Source organism: Somniosus microcephalus, chromosome 5 (assembly GCF_052327205.1).
Source record: "Somniosus microcephalus isolate GS21.2 chromosome 5, FLI_Smic_1.0, whole genome shotgun sequence".
NCBI classification, from domain to species: domain Eukaryota; kingdom Metazoa; phylum Chordata; class Chondrichthyes; order Squaliformes; family Somniosidae; genus Somniosus; species Somniosus microcephalus.
Genome location: NC_140991.1, coordinates 109472688 through 109485891, shown reverse-complemented (window position 1 = coordinate 109485891; position 13204 = coordinate 109472688). Strand labels below are relative to the sequence as shown.

The 13204-nt window shown below is 42.9% G+C and overlaps 1 protein-coding gene across 1 annotated transcript in view; it reads right to left on the bottom strand.

The window, feature by feature from the left end:
- Positions 1–932: 932 nt before the first annotated feature.
- Positions 933–13204, bottom strand: part of LOC147117263 (receptor activity-modifying protein 3) — a 77698-nt gene continuing 65426 nt past the window's right edge. Inside the window, exon 4 of the mRNA XM_085988082.1 lies at positions 933–9247. Within this exon, the coding sequence (XP_085844208.1) occupies positions 8992–9247 (256 nt within the window). The 3' untranslated portion in view covers positions 933–8991. The remainder of the gene's footprint in view (positions 9248–13204) is intronic.

The window sequence follows — 13204 nt, the reverse complement described above, 5'->3', positions numbered from 1 at the left end:
GATGAAAGGTCATCGACCTGAAACGTTAACTGTTCTTTCCACAGATGCTGCCTGACCTGCTGAGTATTTCCAGCATTTTCTGTTTTTAGTTCAGATTTCCAGCATCCACAGTATTTTGCTTTTGTGCAAGTAACTGGGAGTGATTTTCCGCACATAATGTAACTATACTCCTCTCACTGCATTTTGCTGGTGATATAATGCTGCTTTTATCGGGAGACTTTGCTGTAGCTTTGATCATGAGTTCTGTCTGCTATAGTTCATAGACTCTGTTTAAATAGACACTGTTTTCTGAGTACTAGACTTTGTTTGCTGTAAAATAGAAACTATTTTCTGTACTGCCTTACATCTCGCCCCGCCTCCAACTCATTGGCCGACACAGTGGTGTCAATACTCACTTTGTTTATTTGAATAAGACACTAGATGCAGGATGGAAAAGTAAAAAGCCAATGGTAACATATTTTTTGTCTGCAACTTCAGCAGAAAATACAGTAGATGGGGAATAAGTGATGATTTCACCGTAAGATATGCATGTGCATGTCTGTGTATAGAATCTGAATCGCGTCTCTAGCATCCCTTTGGCATGGCAGCTTACTTTGTACAGCATTACTGATACAGTGCTGTATACACTGACATGGTAACTGAGTACTCCAATTATCTGCTTCTCAGAATACAGTATTAATTTGCTGCTTGAACACGTTACAACAAAATATGAAAAGTTGTAAATTGGAAAGATGTCCCATTTTGTAATACATTGCAATGGAAAGCTGTGCAGCTGACAGGTAACATTACACTACAGCAAATTACAACACCCCTCTCAATGTGAAATTATGACATTCTTTCTTCTTAAAAACGTGACACCTGGAACATTTATACGGTAATAAGATCTCTAGTAAAAAATAGTTTGAAAGGAAAAATGCACAATCTTCTACATATTTTGCAACAATTCACATTTTATTCCAAAACTTCATTTTTAAATAATACAAAGCTGGACCAAGCCAAAGCTGGACTTTTCCCATTTCAGTGGACTACATAGTTTGTGCAGTATTTGGAAATATCGAAAATTAAAGATGCACAGCATCTCCTTTTACATAGTTCAGCTTTCTTGTTAATTTCAAAATGCTGGGATTCATTTTTGACCATAAATTTTTATTGAAGATAATACATACATAGATACTTTTCAAGCTCTTTAAAATTCTAACATGTTATGATCTTGAATGTAATGTGCACTGGAACATAATATACAGTTAACCACCTACAGGCTGTTTTTATGCACTGGGATGCAATATGCCTCAAGAATACTGCTTTAAAGATAATGTGCTGCTAATTAAAAGCAAAAACAGGCATTTTCAAACACTGCAAAGTGGAGCATAGCACATAATTTTCCTGTGCTTTTTTGAGGCAAAGAGGTAGAGTCAAAAGATAAAGAAACTATCAGCAATTTCTGGTTTACAAGCCAGAAAAGGTACATGATCATATTGTTGTTGACAGAGCAGCCAGTTCCGTAATATTGATTGAGGCTGGTAGGGCTTCTTCCAGTAGCTTGATGGGTAAATATATCATGTGGTATCGACCACAAAGATGCCAGGTTTGATTCTTGGCCTGTGCTGAGTTAGCTGACCTCAATCATGGCAGAAATGAGAGTTATCCAATTGGCCTCAATGCCCATAGCTAGGAGTGGAAAAATCAGCCACTGTTCCTGGTTGCTATCCACTAGTTGCTGCTGGAAAGTGTATTTGTATGGTCATCAGTTAAGTTCAGGATTGGGCTTAACTGTGATGCTTCCTATGATCGAGGTGTGGAGTGTAGCTCAGATGTTTCACCACAAAAGAGGATAACTGGAATCGACAATTACCCCAGCCTGCTTATGTATGCCTGCTAATGGTCAACTTCAGATGGGCACTGGCAAAGACCTGAAATTATTGCTTTCCCAGCCTCTTGTAGCTGGATTGTGTAGAGCATGGAGAGACACAAGCATGGGAGGGTAGCAGATATTAGTCCTCAACTAGTACATACCTAGGACAATCTCCGCTTACAGTGGTTTTATGAATATTCTGTTCAAGACTATCTCCACAGCTTCTCTATTGTCAACCAGTCGGAAGTACTGAAGTGTGCCACCAGCCACCGCCCCCACCACCTCCCAAGTAGAACTGCTCTTCCTCTTGACTAGGTTTCATGTCAGTTCTGCAGCTGAAAAAATGTTTAATATCAAGATCACAGTGAATTTTATCCTGCTACCATCTTTAGGATTACTACGGTAACGTAACACGTTGTTGTAAATTACATTTTCTAGTTTACAAAGAAAAAGAGGCCAGAGTGCAGCAATGGAGGAGGGCATCACTGTTCCAACATTCTTTGACATGTTAAGGTGTTGTTCATGCTTAGGGCTCACCGCACAGCAAAATCCCAACCTCTGACATCATCAAGTTCCTGGGACATTGGAACCGGTTTTGGGGGAGGTGGGACCAGTTCAAACCGGACGGTTTGCACCTGGGCAGGGCTGGAACCGATGTCCTAGGGGGAGTGTTTGCTAGTGCTCTGGGGGAGGGTTTAAACTAAAATGGCAGGGGGTTGGGAACCTGAGCAGGGAGACAGAGGAAAGGGAAACAAGGATAAAAGCAAAAGATAGGAAGGAGAAAAACAAAAGTGGCAGTCAGAGAAATCAACGGTTCAAATCAAACGTGGCCACAGTAAATAATAATTCTAATAGGTCTAAGAGCGTTAAAAAAACGAGCCTGATGGCTTTGTGTCTTAATGCGAGGCGCATTCGTAATAAGGTGGATGAATTGGCTGCGCAAATAGAGGTAAACGAATATGATTTGGTTGGGATTACGGAAACATGGCTCAAGGATGGCCAAGGCTGGGAACTCAACATCCAAGGGTATTCGATATTCAGGAAAGATAGGCAAAAAGGAAAGGGAGGTGGGGTAGCATTACTGGTTAAAGAAGGGATTAACACAATTGAAAGGAAGGATATTAGCTCTGATGATGTGGAATCTGTATGGGTAGAATTGAGAAATACTAAGCGGCAGAAAACGTTAGTGGGAGTGGTATATAGAGCTCCAAACACTAAGGCGGAGGTTGGGGATGGCATTAAAAGGGAAATTAAAGAAGCGTGCAATAAGGGCACAGCAGTCATCATGGGTGGCTTTAATCTACATATAGATTGGTCTAACCAAATTAGTAACAATACTGTGGAGGAGGAATTCCTGGAGTGTATACAGGATGGTTTCCTGGACCAATATGTCGAGGAACCAACCAGAGATCAGGCCATCTTAGACTGGGTATTATGTAATGAGAAAGGATTAATTAGCAATCTTGTTGTGCGAGGCCCCTTGGGTTGGAGCGATCATACGATCGAATTCTTCATTAAGATGGAGAATGAAGTAGTTGACTTAGAGACTAGGGTCCTCAATTTAAATAAAGGAAACTACGATGGTCTGAGGAGCGAGTTGGGTAGGATTGATTGGGGAATGGCACTCAAAGGGTTGACGGTGGTTAGGCAATGGCAAACATTCAAAGACCGAATGGATGAACTACAGAATTTGTTCATCCCAGTTTGGCACAAAAATAAAAAAAAGGTGACTCAACCATGGCTAACAAGGGAAATTAGGGATAGCATAAGATCCAAGGAGACGACATATAAATTGGCCAGAAAAATCAATAATCCTGAGGATTGGGAGCAGTTTAGGATTCAACAAAGGAGGACAAAGGGATTAATTAAGAAAGGGAAAATAGAATACGAGAGTAAGCTTGCAGGGAACATAAAAACTGACTGTAAAAGCTTTTATAGATATGTGAAGAGAAAAAGATTGGTGAAGTCAAGTCCCTTGCAGTCAGAATCAGGGGAATTTATAATGGGGAACAAAGAAATGGCTGACCAACTAAATACATATTTTGGTTCTGTCTTCACAAAGGAGGACGCAAATAACCTCCCAGAGATGCCGGGGAACATAGGCCTAGAAATTCATTATCGACACTTTTGGGGCGGTAAAGTCGGGCGGCCGCTAAAGTTTGCGCCCGGCGCAAAGTCGAGCCCCCTTCGCCGATATTCAGTTGCATCGCCCTAAGAGGTTGCTGCTGCGCTAAAACAGGCAATGCACGACTATCATTAGGCGCTAAGCCGGCAGCCCGGGGCGCTAACACCGGAAGTTGGGCGCAGGGCAGGTGCGGCGAGCTGCTGATTGCCGGCAGACACTCTGGCTCCGGTGAGCTCTTAAAGGGGGAGGGTGGATTTGTTTTTTTGAAAGGCCGAGACTAGTGTATTTGTGTGTTTTTGGGGAGGGCTTCTCTCCATCAGTTTGTTATGTGGTACCGTCCTCCTCCTCCTCCTCCTCCTCCTCCCAAAGAAGGAGTGTTGCAAAACGGCTGCCTTTTCTACTGCAGGAGTGCCCTTTAATTTGCGCTCCCAGCGGCCCGCATCGGCTGAGCACCGTTCGACTCAACAGTCGCTAGGGCCGCCAGGCGCACAATGGGGCGGCGCGAGTGAAGTTCCGGTTCCGGGCGCACAAAGGGCGTTGCACGACGAAATGACGTCATGATCTGCGCGCGCAGATGAGCGCGCGCAATGACTTTGCGCCGGCGCTAAATGTCTACTGAAGTTGGGGCGAGCCGCAGATCGCGCTGCGCCCGGGCGCTAAGCACCTAGCGCTCGAGATCTACTCCTCCTAAGGCGCTAACGGCTGGCGCAGCCAACTGAATTTCTAGGCCATAGGGTCTGATGAAAGGGTGGAACTGAAAGAAATCAGTATTTGTAGGGAAATGGTGTTAGGAAAATTGATGGGACTGAAGGCCGATAAATCCCCAGGGCCTGATAATCTACATCCTAGGGTACTTAAGGAAGTGGCCCTAGAAATAGTAGATGCATTGCTGGTCATCTTCCAGAACTCGATAGACTCTGGAACAGTACCCATGGATTGGAGGGTAGCTAATGTTACCCCACTATTCAAAAAAGGTGGTAGAGAAAAAGCGGGGAACTATAGACCAGTAAGCCTGACATCGATAGTCGGGAAAATGCTAGAGTCCATTATAAAAGATGTAATAGCAGAGCACTTGGAAAGCAGTATCAGGATCAGACAAAGTCAACATGGATTTACAAAAGGTAAATCATGCTTGACTAGTCTATTGGAATTTTTTTGAGGATGTAACCGGTAAAATAGATAAGGGAGAACCAGTGGATGTGGTGTATTTGGACTTTCAGAAGACTTTCGATAAGGTCCCGCATAAGAGATTAGCGTGCAAAATTAAGGCACATGGGATTGGGGGCAAGGTATTGACTTGGATAGAGAACTGGTTGGCGGACAGAAAGCAAAGAGTTGGAATAAACGGGTCGTTTTCCGAGTGGCAGGCAGTGACTAGTGGGGTACCGCAAGGATCGGTCCTAGGACCCCAGCTGTTCACAATATATATTAATGATCTGGACGAGGGAATTGGATGTAATATCTCGAAATTTGCAGACGACACAAAGCTGGGTGGGAGGGTATGCTGTGAGGAGGATGCCGAGAAACTCCAGGATGATTTGGACAGGTTGGGTGATTGGGCAGAAACATGGCAAATGCACTATAATGTGGATAAATGTGAGGTTATCCACTTTGGTGGCAAAATCAGGAAGGCAGATTATTATTTGAATGGCAATAGATTGGGAGAAGGGCAAGTGCAAAGAGACCTGGGTGTTCTTGTGCACCAGTCGCTGAAGGTAAGCATGCAGGTGCAGCAAGTGGTTAAGAAGGCAAATGGAATGTTGGCCTTTGTAGCAAGAGGGTTCGAGTACAGGAACAAGGATGTCTTGCTGCAGTTGTACAGGGCCTTGGTGAGACCGCACCTTGAGTATTGTGTGCTGTTTTGGTCGCCTTATCTGAGGAAGGACGTTCTTGCCATGGAAGGAGTGCAGCGAAGATTCACCAGGCTGATACCTGGGATGGCAGGAATGACGTATGAGGAGAGATTGTGTCGATTGGGCTTATACTCACTGGAGTTTAGAAGATTGAGAGGGGATCTCATCGAAACCTATAAAATTCTGTCAGGCCTGGACAGACTAGATGCAGGAAGGATGTTTCCGATGGCTGGGGAGTCCAGAACCAGGGGTCATAGTCTAAGGATAAGGGGTAAGCCATTTAGGACTGAAATGAGGAGGAATTTCTTCACCCAGAGAGTGGTGAACCTGTGGAATTCTCTGCCACAGAGGGCGGTGGAGGCCAGTTCATTAAATATATTCAAGAAGGAGTTGGATATATTTCTTAAGGCTAAAGGGATCAAGGGATATGGGGAGAAGGCAGGGACAGGGTACTGAATTTGGATGGTCAGCCATGATCTCATTGAATGGTGGAGCAGGCTCGAGGCGCCGAATGGCCTACTCCTGCTCCTATCTTCTATGTTTCTATGTTTCTATCAACAATCATCAAGAGCTATCGAGCAGAAACTAAGCATTTCCAGACAAGGACAGAAGGAAAATCCTCAAGCATACCTTCCCTAGAAGCTGGTTCAAGCCTATCATTGGCAGAGGCCTAGAAACAAGTGATTTGATTAATGGTGATGGGGATGGGGTGCGAAGACACCTAAAAAGGATAGGGATAAATAATTCTAGACATGGAGGACACATAGAAGCCTCATTCCACTTTCACCTGCTACTAGAACTGAAATCTGAGTCACAAAGGTGACCACTGTCAGAGTCCCTCATGCCAAGTAGAAAACAGGTAACTTTAGCTTGGGTACGTGTAACATATTTTAATGTTATTTGAATCAGAATTTAGCACTGAATTACAATGGTAGTCCCACTTCAGACAACATCTTGTTCTTTGCAACTGGGAGAATTAGATACAGAACCAACACAAAAGATATGTCAGTTCATTCTGTATGGTAATTGAGGATTTTAAATAGTTGCTTCTTTAAAATAGAATAAACGAATTTGCTCTAGGTATTTAAGGACTCCTATTCCAATATGGATTGAAGTACATCTAAATAAAATTATTGTTCGGTATTAAAAATATACCTTAAGTAGAGTTTATTGGTCTTATCTGTACATATTACTTTTTTGAAGAAGGGTGCTTTTTGCCAACCTAAATCTCAGGGGTGGAGCACGAGAAACTCTGACCTTCCCTCATGATAAACCTCCATATCCTGCTTCAAGTCAGAACAGGTGGGGAATTCAAATAAAACATAATTAATATAGCCTCGCAATTAGGTGTAAATGTTATTTTCTACCATAACAGATAACATTTATGCCCCGAGTGGTTTAAAAATTAGAACAAAAACATACCAAACATTTTTAAATTGTAACTTGAAATTTTGTAAACCGCAATCGATTCTCTCACTGGACATATATTCAATTTTTACACCAAAGTTAAAGGCGCCAAAATCCTCAGCCCTTCTGTGCAATTCCAGCGTAACCATGGTTGGGAATGGAGTGCAGTGGAAAGGTTGAAAATTGGACCAAGTCCTGGGTACTCTGGGTTCCAACCTTTCACTGAAGTTTCTTGTGGTTTTTATGGGGGGACATTGCAACCTCCATCTGTCCCAAGCAAGACCACCGATGTGGTGGGGGTGGGACCAGGGCCAGGACTCCATACATTGGGGCAGAGTTCCTGCTTCCAGGCTGAGTAGTTTTCATGGCTGGTATGTCCAATCAGAATGGCCTCTCAAATGGCAGTTGTGTGGCCTGGATTATGAGAAATCTCAGCCCCCTTACAAAGGACCTGGCTGATTGTGCAGCAATGTGCAGCCTCCGATGGAAGGCAGGTACCCGGGATGGACCCCCAGTGGCATGTATGTCCACCAGAGCCATTTAAATTAGGTAACCTCTCCCTGACCCCACACACTACGGTGGGTTCAGTGGCAGAAGTCACTGGCAGTGCAATCTAGGTGTAATTACCGAGATCGCTGCCCATGGTTTACTGGGCAAAAGTAAAATCCCTTATAAGTTGTCTTGAGAATGATTGAACATGTTAAATGGGATGTTGTGCAGTTATGTGCAGCCTGGGTGTCAGCAACTTACCAAAAGGCATGTTTTAGCTTTAAATGGAACACTCTAATTTCCTACCATTGTTTGAAGAGGTCATCAGTTTAAAATATATACAAACTGGTATATGTCATTTCAGACAGAAAATAGGACACTACACAGCAACCTTCACTTCTACTCATATTACAGCAATCACAGACTGGGGCAAAACTATTGAACTCTGACCATTGTTCATTTTGTGGTAACAATTATCTAATTTGAAATGTCTGTTTAATACTAAGATCTTAATAGCATCATGTTTGTCACATAACATCCTTTATCATTTTTCTCCTGCCACAAAACACACTGGGAGGAGATGAGCAGCATATTTAGTTTTAAGTCATAACAAAGAGTTTAGGAAATGCAGAGCTCTTGTCAGTTCCCGTATCACTCCTGACGAAATCACAGTCAGCCCACTTCCTTTCATTCTTCTCCTTCTCTGGGAAGCACTCTCAACATCCTTCCTGGAGCTTGCTCCACACCCTTCAATTCCTAAAGTGGATTGGGAAAAGTTTCTTCAGTAAGTGCTAATGTCTTCTTCATATGATTGTCTCCAAAGTTGTCCTTTCTGACCTTTTCACAGCTGTCTTTATAAGTTACTGCAATGTAGATTTGGGTAGTTACGAATTTAATTTTTGATGCTGGCTAGTGGACATAATTAGTTATCCAGTAAAGTGTACAACTTTGATAAAACAGAGTTGGAATGTTGAGCCACATGATTTTGTAATACTCTTGAAGCATGTTCATTTGAGTCCATGGGGTCAACGTTTTGTTGCTGAGTAAACCAGACACTGTTTATTCCCCAGTAGGGTCCATAGCTCTAACACATCTCTGCTGCAGGTTGATGACTTTATAGTTCTGTGATCACCACTATATCCTCTTCCAACTGAAGTTGATGAACAACAATCTAGACATTGTCAGTGGAATCGACTCAATCACATTAAGGTACAGTGCTTGTAAAATAATAGCTTTGTATTGCAGTTCAGTATGCATCCTTAAATCTACACCAGGATATCATTCCTCTTACTGCACCACACCACCACGGCAATCATTACAATGGTTAGAAAGACAGGCACTGCAATGAGGATAATGAGGATGTTGTCAGGAGGGTCCTGAAAGATTAGCATCTCCAAAGTACAGTTTGAAAAAAAAAATTTGTGGATATTAATTACATAGTTTTCCACTTGTGGATTTGGCCAGTAGCAATTCACTTTTTCTGTTGAAAACTCCGTGCAGTATGAGAACAAATTGTAATAGCTGTGAAAAAAATGTATAAAGACAGAGTTAATGAACAAATATATTTTGAGAATAATGTATATTAAGCAAGAGAGCTTATTTTTTCAATTTTATAGTAACTTATTGAACCTTCTAAGTTTGTACAACTAGGAGGAAAACGGACTATGGGATAAACTGTCATCTTCACCAAAGGGTGATAATCAGGCAGTGGATTGAACACCCATTATAGAACCCACCTGATTATGGAATGGAAATTAGGTGGGTTCTATAACAGGCAGGTGATCTGTTCTGCTCATGCAAATGCAGTGAAGATGAAGATTCACCTCTATGTTAAAGCTAACACTCATTGCACCATCTCCGGCTCTAGCACATTCTTTCTGTTGTGTATGTACCTTTAAGAGAATAACTGGTCTCAGACTGCAATACCGGCAGTGACCACCCCTGTATAAAAGGCGCTAGAGAGCCTCTGTTGGTTAGTTTCGTTTATGCCTTTCACCAGTAAAGACTTGTTTGTTTCTCTCCTGCTAGTCCGTGTCTCAATCATTCACGGACTTAACACTTTCCAGAACCTCAAAACTTAGGAACTCCTTTATCACCCTTAGTCTTTCTTTCTTCCTATAATTTATGAGCTTTCAAAACCCAGGCTTGGCATCACCTAACTTTATCTCACTTTATGTTTCTTTCCTGTGCTTTTCAATCTTAATGTCTTAAATTGGCTTTAGGATTCTCAATAAAAAGAACTTAGACCTTAAAGGTTATGTAACTATTTACTTCCAAGGACTGTAAAAATAATAGGACTGTTTTCAGCACAGCAAATTCTATTTACCTTAATCTTTAAGGTAAAAAAAGGATAAAAATGGGGATATAAAGATCATTTTTAAAATAAATACTAAAAGGAAAATACCCCTATCAATAACACGGATGCGTTCTTTCATTTAGGCTATTGCTTGCGATTTCCACAGGGATTCTTCTGATCGTCCACCGTAACTTTGGTGGTAGATCGGCAGAAGACCTGCCTTTTTTCTAGGGTTTCTGCTGATCTTCCACCAAAGTTATGGTGAAAGATGGGAGACTCCCTGTGGAATTTCTACCCCCGTTTATAATTGTTGTGTGTCAGGTATGTGTTTATAGCTCAAAGTGTCTAAGAGACAGTGGAAAAGTGTGAGTATGGGGAGGGAAAGTCTCCTTGGTAGGAACGCATGCAGACTGGCTCACTAAAAAAAAACAATCTGTAGAAATTTAAATTAACTATTTATTTAAATCTACTCACTAAAAGGCACTATGGACGGCAACTAAAAAGCAACCAACCAATCAAGACCCTTTTTTAAGTTGTCTAAAGGTAAATGATTATCCACTGTACCCATAAAAATGATAAATACATAAGAAATGTTTTTAAAACATAATTTTACCAATAAACTCAACCTATTCCATCTCCCATCACCTAAGACAATTTTCACCCAAACAGGCCACCCCTCTATCAAAAGGTTTCTGCCTTCTGCTTCATTCCTGATGTTTGTACAGTATCATGAACTTGGGCCCTCCCTGCTGATGTTTGTGTGTGCACAATCTCAGGGGCTTCCCTTGCAATGTTTCACCCATTTGATGCACAGCAGGTCAGTCCTCTCATCCACCCTCACCCTTAATAATGCTCCAAGACCTTGGAAACCTCTGGGCCCAAGCGGTAGCTCCAATAAATACACTCTGGTCCCACTCCCTGCTACTTCCTCTATCCCACCCCCAATGCCACTTAAGTCTCACTCTCAGCTGCCACTATTCCCTGCTCCCAGTTGGTGCCTCTGCCTTGCTTGAAAGCAGTGCTTTAGGCCTGCCCCCCTCCAGCTCTTCTGTCAGTGTTTCCAAGCAACACATCTGGTCTGCTCCTCTCTGGGATCACTGACACTTTCCCAGATGCAATCTTAGAACCCTTCTGCTGCACTCCATGTATTCTGCTCTGTCCTTCCCGAGTGCTTCCAACCCCATAACCTCACAGTCCTTTCTCCCCATCAGTGCTCCAAACCCATAATCGCTCTTCAGTGTTGGCAGCATCAATCAGCACTCATAGCCTTCTTCAGTGCAATAAGACCCCTCCCCCGCCCCCTCCCCACCCCAGTGCTTCCACACCCCAGCACCCCCCACACCATAACCCAGACCGCTGTTCCACATCTCTAGTGCCTCCAACCCCCTCAAATGCTCCCAGCCTCCAAACTTCTTTTCAAATCATCGAATGGTTACAGCACGGGAGGCGGCCATTTGGCCCGTCGAGCCCGTGCCGGCTCTCTGCAAGAGCACTTCAGCTAGTCCCACTCCCCCACCCTTTCCCCATAGCCCTGCAAATTTCTTTCCTACAGATACTTATCCAAATCCCTTTTGAAAGCCGTGATTGGGTCTTCCTCCACCACCCTTTCAGGCAGTGCATTCCAGATCCTATCCACTTGCTGAGTAAAAATGTTTTTTCTCATGTCACCTTTGATTCTTTTGCCAATCACCTAAATCTGTGACCTCTGGCTCTCTCAACCCTTCTGACAATGGGAACAGTTTCTCTCTAACTACTTTTTCCAGACTTCTCATGATTTTGAACACTTCTATCAAATCTCCTCTCAATCTTCTCTGCTCCAAGCAGAACAACCCCAGCTTCTCCAGTCTATCAATGTACAGGAAACTCTTTGGTATTCGGCACCGATGGGACCGGGATGGTGCCGGTTGATTAAAAATTCCGGATGACGGAGAGGGTTATCTACCGAGGCTATTTTTAACAAACAAAAATGTAAAAAATCAAGAAATATGCAGTATACAGTAATTGGGTACTCACCTACAGAAAGTTGTGTTAAATGGATGGTGGAAGATGCTTGATTAAGTACAGTACTGCCGGTTGAGGGTAATCCATAACTCTTTAATTACTTAACAGTAAAACAAAACTTACACAGTAAACAGAAAAATGGCAGATCGGAAGAGACTACCGGCAGCGCAGGAGAGTCAGACTCCTGTTATTGAGGTGTTTAGACTTCCGACAGCGCCAAGAAGCCGAGTAGTGGCAGTTTGGAGAACTACCCCCACCGACTAACTCGGCCACTGCAGGAGACTCAGACTCGGCAACATTTCCGGTTATTGAGGTGTTGTTTTCGGAGTATGAATTTTGCCGGTTAATAGAGAATTCCGGATATTTAGGTGCCGTTTAAACGAGTTTCCTGTAACTGAAGTCCCTCATTCCTGGAATCATTCCTGTAAATTTTTTCTGCACCCTCTCTAAGGCCTTCACATTCTTCCTAAAGTGTGGTGCCCAGAATTGGACACAGCACTCCAGTTGAGGCCAAACCAGTGTTTTATACAGGTTCATCATCATTTCCACACTTTTGTACTCTATACCTCTATTTATGAAGCCCGGGATCCTGTAAGCCATTTTAATTGCTTTCTCAACCTGCCCTGCCACCTTCAACGATTTGTGCACACATACCCCTAGGTCTCTCTGTTCGTGCACCCCCTTCAGGATTGTACCATTTAGTTTATATGTCCTCTCCTCATTCTTTCTACCAAAATGTATCACTTCACACTTTTTTGCGTTAAATTTCATCTGCCACGTGTCCGCCCATTTCACCAGCCTGTCTCTGTCTTCATGAAGTCTATCACTGTCCTCCTCACTGTTCACTATACCTCCAAGTTTTGTGTCATCTACAAATTTTGAAATTGTGCCCTCTACACCCACATCCAAGTCATTAATATATATCAAGAAAAGCAGTGGTCCTAGAACGAACCGTGGGGAACACCACTGTATACGTTCCTCCAGTCCGAAAAACAACCATTCACCACTACTCTCTGTTTCCTATCACTTAGCCAATTCCGTATTTATGCTGCCACTGTTCCTTTTATTCCATGGGCTTCAACTTTGCTGGCAAGCCTATTATGTGGCACTTTGTCGAACGCTTTTTGGAAATTCATGTACACTACGTCAACTTCATTACCCTCATCAACCCTCTCTGTTAC